A 17,870-nucleotide genomic window follows, 5' to 3' on the forward strand; every position below is an offset into this window, starting at 1 on the left:
TTTTTACCAAACCCTCCTGGAGGAACTATGCGCTTCTGAAGGACTCTCTATCTGTAGATCTCAAATAAGTTTTGACTCCTTGAAATCAGTCTGTCAGTGATTAAACTGGACATGGAGAGCTCTTATTGGAATCAAATTTGATTGTTTTATGCAAGATACTTTGCTCAGACACAGGAAATTGTGTTACACTGAGTCAGACCATTGGTCCATCAACTTCAGTATTGTCTACACAAACTAGCAGTTATGCTCCAGTGTTTCAGAGAAGAAGCCCATCTGTCTCGAGAGTTGATGGAATGTGATTCCAGGACCGAAGGCAAGCAGCTGTGTTAGCAGGATGTAAACCTGTCAGGCAGGGGTTCCCAGACATCAAGACCCCTTCTCAGCCTCGCTGATGTAGTCCAAAGGAAAGCAGAGCAATACATTTGGCACCAGCTTGGCTGCAGGAGTTGCCAGAAGGAGGTTACAAGATTCCATCCAACCATCTTAGGGACTCCTTGGCCTCTTCTTCTACTTAAGATGTTCTGCAAGGCAGGGGAGGTTGAGGATAAGAGTTTTCCTTATCTTAGATGGGCTATGTTCACAGGTTGATGAAACCATCTGCCCCACACCTCAGCCTAAGTACAATGTTAATGTGGCAAACTACGGGGTACGTATGGATTGTGGCTAACATCTTGTGTACTCGGCTTCAAACTGCAGTGGTGGGAGTGCACTGGAACTGGAATAAATGGGAATGTGTGCACCGCCTTCATGATGCAAGCCCCTTAATTGTTTCCATGTAAATGAGGCATTGATGCACACACAGAACCACACAATTATATCTACAGAAAGAGAGAGAAACCTTATTTTTAATCTAGCTGTTTTCAACAGTGGACACTGAGTTTTGATAAAAGTAAAATCTTTTTATTAACACTCTAATGGAATTTACTCTCTTTAAACAGCAATAAGCTAAATTATTTTCATTTCCAAGTCAGCAGGTATGACATTAATAGCAAAGCCACTCTCAGAAACAGCTTTGCACACTGGGCTTGCTCCCTTCTGAGTTACAACCATTAGCCCTGAAGAGTCCTGAGCTCCTTTAGAAGCCTTATTTGTTACACAATAAACCAGTCTGTCTTGTATAGATATGCTGTTTGTACACAATATAGTGTGCCTGAATGCACATTTAAGTACAATATCTATACTGGAGAGAAAGTAATTGATTTAAGAGAGATGACAGCTCAGTAGCTCATTTCATACTTTCACAATATAGCAATTTTTCTAAAGCCTCTCGTTTTCTCCTTTCTTCCACGGTGCTGCTCATCTTAGCTTTCCATCAATTTACCTTAAGCATCCAAAACAGCAAGGGACGTTTCTGAACAACCTAGAGTATTCATCCTGGATCTGAAATGAAAAGATGGAATGAACACAGTGGCTTATTAACAGGTAAATATATGTATTTTAAGCATCTTCCAGAGAGTGTGGCTTATTCTGTTATAAAGGTTTTTACATAATTTGGCCTCAGAGAGGATTAGTGACGATGCTGAAGGGGTTTTCAGAATGCAGACTGCAGGATCTTACATAAAGGCTTCAATCCAGAATCAGATGACTATAGTTAGTAAACCTCTTTAATTATTTCATAGGATTATTGCTGTACAATCTGAAATGCATTGCTTCTTAAATTGTAGATCTGTGAGACATAAATCAGATTTCAGAGTCTTAGGACATGATTGTGAATTATGTATGTGCACGAATTATTTTATTCATCTACGGCTGCAATCCTTAATACACTTACTTGTTAAGTGCGGCCCATTTAAATAAATGGGACTGCCCAGCTAATATGGATAGGGCAGTAATGTAAATCTTCTAGCTTCTCTGCCTCTGACAATCTTTTACCCTTTTCTCTCTGTTGATGCTTCTCAGACACAGAGCACACCATGCTGCCTTCTGCTAAGGGGCAGCACAATCCCCGAGCTGGGGTAAAAAAAGGGGTCAGCTGAATTAACTTCCCTTTAAATACCCTACCTGGTGAGCTTTCCCATGCCTGTACCTTTTGGGATGACTCCTGTGCGAGAGCAATCTCTGAGGTTAAAGGACGGGGGGCAGAAAACTTACGAGAGGGGTGTTTAAAAAGGAGGGGTCTTCAGTTTACAAATTTCAAGGGAGCTTTGGCACAGGTGTGCCACATGAAGCATTTCTAGGTAGAAGAAGTACTCACTTTTCGTGACAAAACACAAAGAAATATGAAGATGAACAGTCCTTGAAATGCATTGAAGATTGTAAAAAGGTAGGCAGTGACCACTGATCCCTGGATGACATGAAGCACACCAAAGATCCACGTCGCCCCAAGGAGGAAGAGGAGGGAAAGAGCCCCCCGTGCACAAGATCTAGATAGAAGCAAGAGAGTTAGAATTCTCTCCCTCCCTCCTTCCCTTTCGCACCATATGCAGGAAATGATTTTTGCAGTTGAAAAATCCCTGAACGCTGCATGGCAGTTACATGGTTCCTCCTTTAGGGTGTGCTGCGGTGCTGTTGCCGAAATGATATTCCCTTGCTCTCATAACGAAACGGGGAAAAAACAACAGCAACAAAAATCGCAGAAGAAAGAGTAAAAAGTGGACGGTTTTTTAAAAACACTGCCTGTCTTAATCTTCAAATCTGTTTTCTCTGGTGTATTGCAGAGCCATATGATTTGATTTTAAATCTACTGTTAGTGTAATTCCCCAAGGTAAAACATATGTCTGTTATGAAGTATACCCCCTAAGAAACCTTGGAAAAAATGTATAGTATGCTCTTAGGTCAGCACATGTGCATGACATCAAAGGGATCTTTTGGCTGTTTCTCAGTTTCAGCCTCGGAGATAGTGCTGGCTGTAAAACCAGACTTTCTCTTTATATTAAAAGGATTTCGCTTTTACAATGCAAGGGAACTTTAAATTGTGGCAGGGTCAGAATACTGATGTCCTAATAGCATAAAAATCAATTGCCTCTGATTCCCCCACCCTCTTTTTTTGTTAACACGCTGTAGTCTAAGTACACCCAGCCCTGCTCATGGACTCTGACAAATTACACCATGTTGTCTCACAAATGAGCTCCTTGATTAGTTTTTCTTTTTCATTTTCAGTCCAGCAGTTGCTGGACTTCCTTTCCACAAGAAAGCCTTTTCTCTCCCCCCCTCCTTTTTTTCTTTTTCTTTTTTGGTGCTGCTTCCAGAAAAATGAATAATTTTTTGACTTCATTAGAAGCAGTGCACTGTGTGAAGCTGATAGGGCGAGGAACAGGAGAAAAGTGATCAATCAAACAATTGCTAAATCCTAACTATAAATCTAACGCAGCGAGTTGAAACTGCAGGAGTGTTTCTAAGCAACAAAAACAGTAAGTTGTTTTCAGTGGTCCCTGTAGCGCGCACACACACACACACACACACACACACTCCAGCTTTGCCAGCACAAACGGTTTTCAAGGTCTCTATAAATCAGTTTTAAAGAAAATGAGTTGATTCGGAAATCATAGCAGCACACAAAATAATAATTAAACAACCCCGAGAGACAAACAAATGAAAAGGCAGGTTTGTTGAACCCTCCCCCTATTTCCCTCTCCTCCACCAACAGAGTGCATCACCCAGAAAGCAAGGAGACAGAAGAGAAGTGTTTTTTCAACCCCATTGATTTGAATGGGAGAGTGAAACAAATTCTGAGCTCTCCCTTAGTGGAAAAAATGGGCATCCTGACTGCAATCCTATACTCACTTACTGGGGAGTAAGTCTCTGTGAACTCAGTAGAACTTATTCCTGTGTTGGCATGCATAGGATTTCACTGTAAGTTGGGACTATGCCTCCAGTTTGGCTTAGGAGTTTCCCCCCAGCAAAAGAACATATGGCAACAAGTATGATGATTTTCTTTAAAATCCCCCCCCAAGCCTAAAAACTTAATTTTGGGGGATAACTTTGCCCTTCAAAAAAAGCTCAACAACTTTGCCCCCCCCCCACAAAGCCATTCGTTAGTCAGGGTTGTGGCAGTGATGGTCAGGGTTTTGGCCGCTTTGGGGTGACAGGTTGTGTGTGGGAATCAGCCACGGCTGTGGTGGGCGGTTGCTGGCAGCCCTGAGGGGGAAGTTCTGCCTGCTTCCCTGCCATGCATATGTGAGGAGGTGTCTTCTCCAGGCACCAAAGAAGTGCTGAGAGCAGTGGTGGTGGGGCAACGGATCACATCGTATGGAAAGGTGAGTTGTGGTGCAGGGTGGCTGAGTAGCCGCGCCCCCTTGGGCCCATCATCCTGTGCCCGGGAGACATCGATCACCCCTGCCAAACCACCCTGCGGAGGCAGCGACAGCCATACCCTGCCACAACTGCCGCTCACCCCACCATATGGCAATCCTAATTCATTAACAAGATTCTATTTGAAGCACAGTTTTAAGACCCAGATTCTTAAAACTGCAGAATTTAGAGTCCCTGGAACCTTACCAATCCATCCTTACTGCCAACTATTTTAATAGGGTGCCATCCAACTAAACAGTTTAGCTGGTGCAAGGACTTTAAGCAGCAGATATTCCCCACCCTCTCCTTTCCCTGTACACACTCTGCATGCCCTGTGAATTCCCAGAACAGATTTAGGTGTTGTGGGAGGAGAGGAGAAGGTGGGGAAGTTCCACTACATATCTTGTTGAGTTCTGTGGGGCTTACTCACAGGTAAATGGACACACAAGTACAGTCATAGGCTTTTGTCAGCAATAATAATAATAATAATAATAATAATAATAATAATAATAATAATTTATTTATACCCTGCCCATCTGGCTGGGCCTCCCCAGCCACTCTGGGCGGCTTCCATAAAAACCAAAAATACAGTAAAATATCACACGTTAAAAACTTCCCTGAACAGGGCTGCCTTAAGATGTCTTCTGAATGTCAGGTAGTTGTTTATCGCTTTGACATCTGCTGGAAGGGCGTCCCACAGGGTGGGCGCCACTACCGAGAAGGCCCTCTGCCTGGTTCCCTGTAGCTTTGCTTCTCGCAATGAGGGAACCGCCAGAAGGCCCTCGGCACTGGACCTCAGCGTCCGGGCTGAATGGTGGGGGTGGAGACGCTCCTTCAGGTATACTGGACCGAGGCCGTTTAGGGCTTTAAAGGTCAGCACCAACACTTTGAATTGTGCTCGGAAACATACTGGGAGCCAATGTAGGTCTTTCAAGACCGGTGTTATATGGTCTCGGTGGCCGCTCCCAGTCACCAGTCTAGCTGCCGCATTCTGGATTAGTTGTAGTTTCCGAGTCACCTTCAACGGTAGCCCCACGTAGAGTGCATTGCAGTAGTCCAAGTGGGAGATAACTAGAGCATGCACCACTCTGGCAAGACAGTTCACAGGCAGATAGGGTCTCAGCCTACGTACCAGATGGAGCTGGTAAACAGCTGCCCTGGACACAGATTTGACCTGTGCCTCCATGGACAGCTGTGAGTCCAAAATGACTCCCAGGCTGCGCACCTGGACCTTCAGGGGCACAGTTACCCCATTCAGGACCAGGGAATCCTCCACACCTGCCCGCCTCCAGTCCCCCAGAAACAGTACTTCTGTCTTGTCAGGATTCAACCTCAATCTGTTAGCCGCCATCCATCCTCCAACCGCCTCCAGACACTCACACAGGACCTTCACTGCCCTCACTGGTTCTGATTTGAAAGAGAGGTAGAGCTGGGTATCATCAGCATACTGATGAACGCCCAGCCCAAACCTCCTGATGATCTCTCCCAGCGGCTGCATGTAAATGTTGAAAAGCATGGGGAGAGGACAGAACCCTGAGTGAGAGCCCAGGGGTCTGAACACTCATCCCCCCCCCACTTTCTGAACACGGCCCAGGAGGAAGGAGCGGAACCACTGTAGGACAGTGCCCCCAGCTCCCAGCCCCTCAAGACGGTCCAGAAGGATGTTATGGTCGATGGTATCAAATGCCGCTGAGAGATCCAGCAGAACTAGGAAACAGCTCTCACCTTTGTCCCTAGCCCGCCGGAGATCATCAACCAGTGCGACCAAAGCAGTTTCAGTGATGTTAATATAGAATTACACCAGTGGGTAGCTGTTTTCAAATCAACTGGTTTTAGTTTTTTAAAAAAGAGTAAAAGTTGAAATTTACCTTATATTTTCATAGCAGCTAACTTCTGGCTTTAGCATGGCTGTTTGTCGAAATACTTTATAGATAATGACACCAAAAGCAATCAAATTAACCTGGAAATATATACATATATGTATTCAGTTTAACAAGATGAACATTGGAATTATATCTGTATTTCATATTTAAAGCAAACAAATCAAACCCCTTCTTTCTGTTGAAAGGAAAGAGCTATTCTGATCCTTTTAATAGAATAAAGAGTACTACAGTAACCTAGGTCAAAGACGAATGTAACTCTATATCCTTTCAAGTGTATAATTAACAGCAGTCTGCAAATGTTTATTGAATTTATTGGCAAATCTCTTTAGGTTCTGGATCAGAATTCTCCCCCAAAGTAGATGTATGGAATATGTATTCTTGGTTAGGCATTATACAGATATTTCATTTGAAAATACAAACCCACTGTTTCCTACTAAGTAACATTAGCAACATCAAGTAACATTAAGTAACATCTTTGGGTGTAAAAGATACAAGTGAAAAGTTTTGAATTTCAAAGGTACTTTTGGTAAAAAGGGTAACATACTATGGACTTGGTATTAAGCTTTGCATTTGTTTGACTAAGAAAAAGCCAGAAAAATATGGAAACAAGGCATGGAACAAATAACAGTATACCATAAATCAGAGACAGTGGCGTAGCGTGGGTTGTCAGCACCCAGGGCAAAGCAAGTAATTTGTTTCCCCTAACCCGTGGATTTGCGCCCCCTAACCTGTGAATTTGTGCCCCCTAACCCTAACCCCCAGATGTTGCGCCCAGCCCCCCCTGCACCCCCACGCTACACCACTGATCAGAGAGCCAACCACATATGAGCCAACCACAAATGATACTACTGAGCAGTGATGGCTTTGTCTGAGCTACCACCACAAAAATGAGCAATAGCCTGCTTTATCTCTGGGTCAAAGCCCTCTTTCTCCTAGCCACCCAGCCCTTTGATCCCCCAATCCTCCTGTCCCATTTTCTGCTGGTGGCAACAATAGCAGCATATAGTAAGCCCACAACTTACACCTTCCCTTGTCCGGTGCAATATATAGAGGGCACACCAGGAAAAATGGTGCTGATGGCCCTCAGGTGCATTACATTTCCCCAAAGCCTCCAGGACCTTTTCTCCTTCTCCAGGCTCTGGAGAAGGTAGGGAGAGACCATACCTTCTTCTCTCTCCCTGTGGCTGGAATGTCATTATTGCTGCTGATACCATTGCTGGCAACTCAGACTTGTAGGTAGAGTCTAAACCAAAGGGAGACAAAGGGTGTTGTGGAACAGGTGGGAAGGGGGGGCAAACCAGGAATTCCTCCATGGCTTGGATTTTTAATTAAGCCAGAAGAATTCAGGGCCTGCGATGCTCACATCTTCTTTGACGTGAATGCTGTGAGCCACGAAAAATGTACCTGTGAACCTCACTGATGTTTGTTGAGTGCATATATCACATGGAATAAGAAAAGAAAATGTCCAAATGTATGCAGTACCCAGCATAATGTAATATAGCATCCAATATAATATCTTATACCAATATATCTTAGAGATCAGGTGCTTTTCACTTTGAAAGAAAGCAGATCTCCCACATAGGAAGTGCTCCTTAGAAAGTAGCAGGGAAGCTCTAGGTTAGGTACCTGTGAGGTTTGTTCAACAAAGTTATGCTAGTGTTTGAAGTAAGTGGAAGCGTCTGATCAGCTATTCACAAGCAGCAGTTATTCACCAAAAATATCCAAGAGTAACAGCAGATCAGTATTAAAGGAATTATATTGCTGAATCCACCTGCACCTTTATCAATAACAACAGCACATTCCTTGGACAAAGTTTGCCTGAAGAAAGCTTCTGAAGTAGTCTTTGGTGCTTTATAAAAGCTGTACAATACTCCACAAAGTAAAATAGGGGCACTTGGATATGTATAATTCTCTCTAGTTGAAGAATCAGTACCTGAGTATCCCCCATCCAGTATTTCTATGGTCCTTGGATGCTATGGTCCTTTGTATGCTTAAAAAGCAGAGACATCACCTTGCCAACAAAGGTCCGTATAGTTAAAGCTATGGTTTTCCCAGTAGTGATGTATGGAAGTGAGAGATGGACCATAAAGAAGGCTGATCGCCCAAGAATTGATGCTTTTGAATTATGGTGCTGGAGGAGACTCTTGAGAGTCCCATGGACTGCAAGAAGATCAAACCTATCCATTCTTAAGGAAATCAGCCCTGAGTGCTCACTGGAAGGACAGATCGTGAAGCTGAGGCTCCAATACTTTGGCCACCTCATGAGAAAAGAAGACTCCCTGGAAAAGACCCTGATGTTGGGAAAAATGGAGGGCACAAGGAGACGGGGACGACAGAGGATGAGATGGTTGGACAGTGTTCTCGAAGCTACCAGCATGAGTTTGACCAAACTGCGGGAGGAAGTGGAAGACAGGAGTGCCTGGCGTGCTCTGGCCCATGGGGTCATGAAGAGTCAGACACGACTAAACATGTCCTAAACTAAACGTGCTACTATGTGCAGAAAGAGGTAAGTGGTCCACCAAGACCCTAAGCAAATGGTCGGGGGAGGGGAAGTTGGGAAAACTATGGCCTGCACAATCTAAATGGTATGCAAATAGACTTTGTTTGCTTGATTTGTTTACTTATTCAGGGGCCCACAACTGTACAAGCAAAGCCCACACAAGTAGAGTTTGTACGTGCCCACAAACTTGTTCACACCTTATTTCCCCAGCATGCATGGAATTGGTTCCTCAGATAAAGAAATCTGGCATAACTGAAGGGCAAGCCAAAAGCTTTCACTTGAGAACTGTCAGCTTTAATTGGAGGTGCTGCTGGTGAAAATGGTGGTGAATAATATCTATTGATATTAACCAGTTGGGACACCTTTTTATCGATAAAACTATTCAATTAGTTTTAAATGTGTTGTTTTCATTTGTTGGTGTTGTACACTACATTGAATGCTTTTATAGTGGGAAAGTGGAATAAATATCTTTCCATTAAGTAAGTAACCCAGAGAGAAAGTTGTGTTTGAACCACAATAATAAACAGGAACTGTTGCAGGCACATGCATCTCCAAGCCTTACCTAGCTGTTTCCTGACTTCCTACCCCACCCTGATTCTCCTTTCCGAAGAAAAACATCCTTTGAGTTTAGTCCTACCTGCTTTTTCATTTACCCAACACCACAAACCTCAGTTTACACAGTGACCCTAAGTGGGTTTGTACCAGACCAAAAGTGCAGGTAGGTGGACACACACAGAGAGCCTGCTGTGCAGCAATGCCTGAGGGCTCCTGCAGTTGTGGGCCATTGCTGGTGTCCTACCCCTTCCCCTCATCTTTCCCCTTGGATTTGTGAAATTATAAAAATATACCGAATGAGCCACATTTCAGCTGGCTAGCTTTTTGCATTCTGTCTGTGAATTCTTGATTGCAATTGTGCCAGTTGGTTCTTATGGATTTGCATCTGCTGACTGAGTAATATTAATGAAACATCCACTTGTTTCCTCATCTATATGCTTCAAGAGGAGGGGAAAAAACCCACTCATATTTAAAACAGTAATTGGAAGCCCAGAGTAGGATCCATGATGGGAAGCCTAGATGGGGGATTTTGGTGGGGTGGACAATTAAGAATTTGTCTTAACCACAGTCTGGGTTTGATCACATGCACCCCTGCAAAGGCATTATTTTAGAAACACATATGCTTTATTTCTTAACAGAAAATCCTGCATGTAGGTGACCCAGGGCTATGTGTGCCAGCCCTGCCGCCAACATCTCTCTATGTGCAGACTGTACAATCTCTCTATTCCATACCTTCCTGTGTTGAGCAAGGATGATCTGATGGGAGCATCTACCTGCATTTTTGGGTTTTATCCACAGAGTAGGGAGGCTAGTTTAGCAGAGCTCGTGGTTGTATGGTGATTTCTACTCCCCTTCAAATGGATGTGGATAGAATCCCCTTCAGACCTTCTATGTTCAACATCAAAAGGTCTGGGACTAAGTGGGCAGGCATAAGGATGTTTGGAACAGTGACCCCCAACATATTTCCAATTCATGACCCCCTGATGTTTCCAATTCAGGCTTAATGCCCAAAGAGGGGACAAAACAGCTCTATGATGCTGTTCACAACCCCTTGTTCTTAGTAATAACTGCTAGGTAGTTAGTGAAGAAACAATTAACTACCTGAGATAGTCCATCTTTCCAGTGGCTACTTAAAAGACCTGAAGAAAGTCTTGGGGGTGGGGGCAGGGGCAGGGAGACGGAAGAAGAGAGGTCCAGGCCAGGAAGTTTATGTCATGCATTTAATACATTTAACATATTAACTTTGTTAAATATACGTTTGCTAATGTACAATAGATGTGGAGGTCAATATGAATGTGACAGATAGAAAGGTGGGGCTAGGGCCTTTCCCATGCATACTGTATTCCTAACACCAAACCCCAAAGATGCTGTTTGGAGGGAATCTGCTATTAGCACCAATATTTAAAATTCTGATATGCATAATACTTCTGAAACCAGCAGTTCTTGAAGTTAATTATACAATTAATTTGACCTTTATAATAATTATATGCAGACTTTTATATAATATACATATTCTGGTGAAAAACAGAGGAAATAATTCACTTTATCTCTAGCTGGCATAATGTGAGTTTGGAATGCTCTTATTATAAGTGGGGCAAAATGTAGTCGGAACACAAAAGGGTGATACTTGGAGGATGCATGAAGTTTTAGGAAACTAGATAGCTAATGCAAATGGCATCAGCTTAATCATCTAGTCTAGACAATGCTCTCATACTCTTTGACATCTAGGTGGCATCTAAGTGGCAAACTAGGAATTTAATTTCAACTTCATGCATCTCTGTCCTAATTATGGGTTGGTTTTGGAGAGTAGTTCTGCTCATTCCAGGTTCCCACTCATGGAAGAGAAGTGGTGAATTTCACTGATTCCCTATTTACCCATCACCATGCATCCTCCCATCTACTTTTTAGTGTAAGGATCCCTCCAGCATAGTGTGAAAAATAGTGTGAGAGGTTACCAGAGGAAATGGGAATCCAGAAAATTGCTTCCCGACTCATGGGTAGGAGCTTCCACAGATGGAAGGGAGCCATTGGATCTAACCCAATGTGCCTCCTGTTGTGTGTTTAATTCTTCTTTTCTCCATTTGGCTAAACATACCTGTCATCATCTCCCTTAATTTCCATGCCCTATCCCTCTCTTTCTGTCTTTTGCCATGCATCTTTCTTTGCTTCCCTCTGTTTTGAAAATGTGATTATATCATTTAAAGTGCTTTCTCAAGATATGTTCCTGTAACAATGGATACTATCTCTCCGTAGATTTGGAAACAGTATTTTAATGCTCACATTTCCCCTCCCCATATTTTGTGCCACACCAAAGTCCTGGTGCTTGAGATACACTATTTATCAAAGTTTCTAAGCTTGTATGGAATTTACAGATGTCCTTTGAAAGTTCTTAAGTGTTTAAGTAACAGTTTTGAATATATTCTTAGAAAGGTGGGTCCCCTTCCCACCTGTTTTTATTTTGTGGTCTTACACCATCTGCTGTAAGTGGGTGAGAAGTTGAAGTGTACTAGAGGGAGAATTAAAGTTGGAAACTATCGTCTGAGTTTTAAATACACCAAGAACACTCATAAAAGCAAGAAGATTCTGGACAAGAGCCAACTATAATTCCTATTGCTTGACAAAGGAAAAGCCTTGGACTCCCTGTACAATTAAATAAACAAATACATGGCTTCTCATATACAAAAGAATGTAGCTTTCAACCCAGAACCACCCACATGACTCTGGCCCTAATGGTGTAATTTTCTGCTTGTGAGAGATCTACTAGCATAATCATTCACTTTCATTATGTGCTGTTCATGATTAGTACTGTTTAACATTAATGGCTACTAGTATTTATTGTTTTCTTTTTCATTGGGTGAAATGACATGTCGGGTCCAAATAATGCTGTTAATAGTGGGATGATGTTAATAGTGGGAGGTTCAGAGATGCGACCCATGAGGCACAATCCACTGGAAAGATCTCCTGCACAAGTCCCATTGAAACCAATGCATATTCCTCAAGAACACATTAAATGACAGGTGGAAGATGTGCAAGAGCATGGTCAAATGTGCCCTGCTGTCATTTCAATGTCCTGTATAATAGCTCTCATTACCTCTTTACATCAGTATCTGTGGTAACAAATGTCTAAAATGAGCTGTTGTAAAAAGATAGGCTATGCAGGAGACTGAAATCTGCAATTTTTGCATTCTTACATCAACACGAAAAGGCTTATGCTTTTTCCTCAACAGTAATGTGAATGCAAAATCTAAATGGGCAGCAATGAAATTAGCCTAATTTTTGTATGTTTAGGTAGCACAACTCTCCACTACATCCCCCCAAATGCACTTCCCCTCCAAAGCCACCCCCCTTGGACTTGGGAGAAAGGATTCAATGAATCTTATCACATAAAAATGGTTGGACGAGTCAGATATGTGTGGGTCTCAAAATCAAGTGCAAAACTCTCCACTGCATTTTCTAAAATGGGAAAAACTCAAAACAAAACTATATTGGAAAAAAGGTCACAGAATCGGAGAATCAGAGAGCTGGAAGGGACCCGAAGAGTCATCTAGTCTAACTGCCCGCAGTGCAGGAATCTTTTTGCACAACATAGGGATCAAACCCATGACCCTGAGATTAGTAGAGTCTCATGCCCTACCAACTGAGGTCATACGAATCCATCATATGATTTTTTTAAAAAAAAAAAACAGCAAGGAGAGAGGTAAGAAGAGAGAAGGGTTATGTCATGATAAAGGCTGTGAACACATGACCAGCTTAAAGTGTAACAAGTTTGTTCTTTTTCTCTGTTCCCATTGAAGTTGGTTTGGGGGCAAACACATCAAAATGCAGTGCTTCATAGGAAATGACAAAATAGATGTGGACTGTGGCTAATGTCACGTGTACACTGCTTCCCAAACCAGTGGTGGGAGCACATTGGATGCAGATTAAATGGGAGTGTGTGCATAGCCAAAGAATTAAGGGGAGGGGGTATGGCTGAGTATTGTTTAGTAGCTCAACGGGTAATGCTGTGGTGGAATGATCCTTTTGGGTTAACAAGCTGAGAAGCTTGTCTTGCACAGATATCCATGAAAGCCAAGGACACTTATTAAAGTAGGGCTACTCTCAAACAGCAGGGAAACCCATTTTTAGTGTCCAACTGTGAGAATGCTTCCTGGAAGGAGATTCAGAAAGAAAAGGCTTCTGGGCTTTTGAGGGAATGCAGACATAATACGGTAGCCTACAAATCCACTCCACTTCCCAGTGGGGAGGAGTTGCGGTGGACCACGTGGCCACCCACTTCCCTCCAGGAGCGGGGGACGAAGACCCACATCATCCAGAGGTTCCCGGCCACATCATTCGCCAGGCAGCCAATCTGCTGGCGGGGGGGGGGGCATGGATGGGCCCCATTAACCTGAGGCGCAAACCAGAGAGCTTCCTCTTGGCTCGCTTCCTTGATTGTTAGGCACTGGTTGATCTTATGATGCGGGAGGTGTGGCCATCACCTGCCCCTCCAAGCTTAAGGGTATTCCATTAAAGGAATCTGGGTGTGTGGATCTTGTCTGAAGCCTGGGGTAGGGCTAGGGCCCTGCCACAACCTTGTCGGGAAACCAGGAGGAGCTCGAGTTGGTTTGCATCAACAGGGCTCCCCCTACTGGTGGTTGAACCTTACTGGACTCCCTACGTGATGGGCAGGAGTCAGATATAGTCGGGTCAATTCCAAGGTCTAAGCCAATCCCGCTGACATTCTGTAACCAATAAAGTTGTGGCCTAAATTTGCCCAATAACATTAACCTAATATCCATGTCCTTGTGTCTTATTCATCAACAAGGGGGTGGTCTTGGGGTCTCAGCACGCAACATTTTTTCTTTCTACTAGCTGTCGTAGAGAGGGATGTACTGGTAGCATTACAGGAACAGTGAATGGACTGAATCGAGATTCTCAAGTTATGAGAACGTGAATCTGGATTATTTCCAGGTACAAAGGATATTGGATCATTCTTGTGGTCCCCAGCTACAGCCAAGCCTGTTGTGGGGTAGCGATTTGTATTTGTCCCTGAAACCATTTCAAACTGCTTGATCCCAAAGGTATTTGACAAGGCATAGCTGCCCATACTGTAGCTTATTTATATTCTTAGCAATATCTGATTCCACAGCTTTCTGTGTAAACAAAAAAGTAAAACATCTTTTAAATGAAAAGCTATTGAACACTACAGTATACAAAGAAACCCGCCAATGTACTAACACTATTGTGCCTGTTTACAGATGGAAAAAAACAGCAAGTATGAATCATTGTAATTCTAAGTTCCTTCAGAGAGAATTACAAGACCATATGATATCCTAGCGTGTTAGATTTTGCATTAGGATCCATGACTGAGTTGTAAGACATCCAGACAGCTCCATATTGAGCACACATCTGAGGAATACAAGTTATTTCATCTTCTGTTGGCAGTTTGCTTAAACAGCTGGCTTTGAATGTGTTTCTTGCCTTATGCTGGCATACAGGAAGAGGAGCTGAATTTTGATTTGCCTAGCCATAGACTTTGTTGCAGAATTATCCAAAGAAAGGCCACGAGCATCTAATAGTTTTCTAGAGAATTTTTTGGTGTACATATATATGAATGCTTCACTTAGATTTTGTCACCTCAGCTACAAAGGAGAATAATTTCTCCTGCCTATTCATAGTACGTTATGGGAAATCTGATGGTGTTGGCAGGAGGAGGGTGAAGCATGTTAAATTGCTGTGAGGAGAGTAATTAAATCCACCAGCTGTAATTTTGTGGTAATGGGTGGCATTTAGCAGAGGAAGACAAATTTTGATGATGGAAACCTCAGTTTGAAGAATGAGGGAGAAGAAAGGATAGTGTTAGAATAGGCATAATACACTGTCTTGGCTGACTGGTAGTTAAGGATGGCTGAATCAGTCAATTCTGCTTTCTCTCATATTCTCATTTTCCACTCTTAAGTTGAACATTCCACATTTCCACATCAGTTTCAAATATTTTGAACAAGTTCTCATGAAAATTCAGCAGCATTTTTACTGTGAATTTCTCCTGATAGACATATTTTAATACACACACCTTTGCAAAGCAATATTGCTCAATATAATGCTATTTTCACAAACATATGCCTTTCCATGCAGATTTTATTCTTATATATGCATTTTTTGTACACATTATTTTGCCGGACAACTGTATTGAAAAATTCAGAGAAGTGTGAATTTGAAAAGATGACTGGGTTTTGGTTTACACATTGTTTCAAAAATAGCTTCATCTATAAATGTAGATCAGATTTCTCCCCTGTCCCAATCTGGTGAGCATTGCACTAGGTGAAATGTGGTTTTTAGCAGATAGGTAATGCCTTATATAGTATGACATGGAAAATTACAAATGAACTAAGACGGAAGCACTACAATGTTCTGCCTTAGTGGGTTTGTTACGGTTCTTGTGCCGTAACTTTTAAACAATAAAAGAGTTAATCTTCTGCAGTCTCTGGCATTCATTAAATTAGGCAGGGATAGTGGAAGCGTATACTTACTAATGTTTTTGATCCCCTTCCTTTGTTTTCTCATTCAGCCTGAGTAATAATTGTGAATGTTTGTGATAGAAAATAGTTGTTATTTTTACCTGCCCATAGTCTTTAAGATGGGATATAATTACACTGAAACAAATGAATGGCAGCTTTCTAAAGATATGACTGGGAACAGGATGGGAAACATGATGTGTTCTGCTTTAAGTTACTAACAACCCAACAGAAGCTCATTCAATGAAAGGCAGGTGCATGACATTGCTTTATGGTTTATTTCCTTTAGCAATGACAAAAGGCTTCCAGTTTCTCTCCATTAACCATCACTTTGAGCAGCAGTGAAACTGCAATCAGTAGTGCTGTAATGTCCTAAAAAGACCCAATGGGGATGATGCTATGTAACATTGTTCCCTTGGCCATTGTTGGGAAGAACAATGAGATATTTAAATTCAGACATGACTCACCAAGAACACCATCCTATCCATACCAGAAGTCCACCGGCAAAGTCACTTGGAACAATGTGTGTAAATTGCATTGGGCCATTCTGTGGGTCATTTGAGTGCCGTGAAGCTGCTGGCTGAAACTCTGACAGTACTTCAACTGGTGGGAAACACTTTGGTCATGGGAAAGAAACTGGAGAATCTCCTGCTGCCTCTTCTCAAAATGGGTAAGTCTCATTTGCCTCCTCCTAAATTGCCTCACAAAATGGCTTTTCTCCCTGCACACTTTCAAATGCATCTTTACAATACAAATCTCGCAAGGGGAAAACATAGCTTGGAGGATGCAAGGCAGGACTTGGAGCAGAAGGGTAGTTTGTGGGGAAAGAAAATAGCTTCACACAATGCACAACTTCTCCATTTTTAATTGCCTGCTCTGAAAGTGCTTTTTAAAAAGAAAGAAAAAGAAAGGGGGAAAATTATATCATGGTTCTAATATGTGCATTTGCACATAATGCACCGTTAACCCAGAAGAAAGCCTTCACTTGTTAAAATGCTAGTCATTGGGATGATGGGTCTTCACAATGTTTTTCTCAGAGCAGGAGAATGCCCTGATGTTGTCTTATGAGTACATATATTAGTGCTTGATATTATGTAAAATAATTCTAGAGTTAGCATAACCAACCATAATTTTTAATTGAGTGCTAAGGGTTTTAAAATACACAAAAATCTGTTAATGCATATGCAACAGATCTGTGTTGACTTGGAGTCATAGTCACAGTGGAACCCATCCAATCAATTAATCATAGATTGGGGTGTCCCCCCCCCATTCTTCTTCTTCACACGGTAAGAAGAGTGCTTGCTCTTACAAGGTGCTATTGTTCCTGCTGTTTTTCCTTGTGCAGTCCCAACGATTTCAGAAAGGCTACTGTGGGTGGCATGTTTGCAACTGGAGATGTAGGTAGCAATCTCAAATGACTGGTTTGGGGGCCTGTAGAAGCTGGTGAAGCCACCCCCTGCCCCAGTATGCAATTAGATGTTGCCCAACATTTGCTTGAATTAGCCTGTGATTTTATATTCATTTACCTGGAAGTAAGCCCCATTGAACTCAGTAGGACTTCTGATAGGCATAGGATGTTAGTGGATTATGTATGAATGTAAATATCCCATCGAGACAGAAGGAATTACTTAGACATCCATTGTTAGGCCAAGTCTTAATTGCTCCTGTCACTGAGGCAAGCTATATGTTTTTTTGCATCTTTATGCCATATACGTTTTGCAACTGTTATTATTACAATTTATACAGATCTTAATTGGCAAAAGCATTCCAATTTTACTCGGCTCCATTCTTACTTTTCCGTAATGTGCAACAACACACTTTTGTACCTGCATGAAAAAATATGAAGCTGCCACAAAGAACAGAGCAGAAAGGGGGGGGGGAGAGAGAGCATTATAAAAATAATTAAGGTTAAACTGCTTGGGGGCAAGTGTAATCAAAACAATCCTTTACAAACTGTACTGTAGCTGAACAATTCAAAAAGCAACTATTCTGAATATAAGCAAATTCAAAGGGAGACGATCCCCTTTTGTACACCCCCCCCCCCGTCTTCTGATAGAAGACTACTGAAAACTGTCTGGTATCAAAGCTTCTCATGGATTAGACCTTCTGCGGCTCTCTGTTTCTATGAAAAAAGAGACAACCTAGGAAAGGGAAAGCTAATTCTAAAGATTTTGACACACTACTTCTGAGTCTGTTGAGTGCTTCACA

The 17,870-nt window shown here is 42.4% G+C and overlaps 1 protein-coding gene across 2 annotated transcripts in view; it reads right to left on the reverse strand.

The window, feature by feature from the left end:
- Positions 1-878: 878 nt before the first annotated feature.
- The window catches only part of ADGRL4 (adhesion G protein-coupled receptor L4), an 85,745-nt gene continuing 68,753 nt past the window's right edge, over positions 879-17,870 (reverse strand). For both annotated transcript variants that reach the window (XM_081914176.1, XM_081914175.1), the window contains exons 14-16: positions 6,099-6,190; positions 2,195-2,363; positions 879-1,380 (exon numbers count right to left, since the gene is read on the reverse strand). In XM_081914176.1, the coding sequence (XP_081770302.1) occupies positions 1,318-1,380; positions 2,195-2,363; positions 6,099-6,190 (324 nt within the window). In that variant the 3' untranslated portion in view covers positions 879-1,317. The remainder of the gene's footprint in view (positions 1,381-2,194; positions 2,364-6,098; positions 6,191-17,870) is intronic.

Source organism: Podarcis melisellensis (genome assembly GCF_964234715.1).
Source record: "Podarcis melisellensis genome assembly, chromosome: 6".
NCBI lineage: Eukaryota > Metazoa > Chordata > Lepidosauria > Squamata > Lacertidae > Podarcis > Podarcis melisellensis.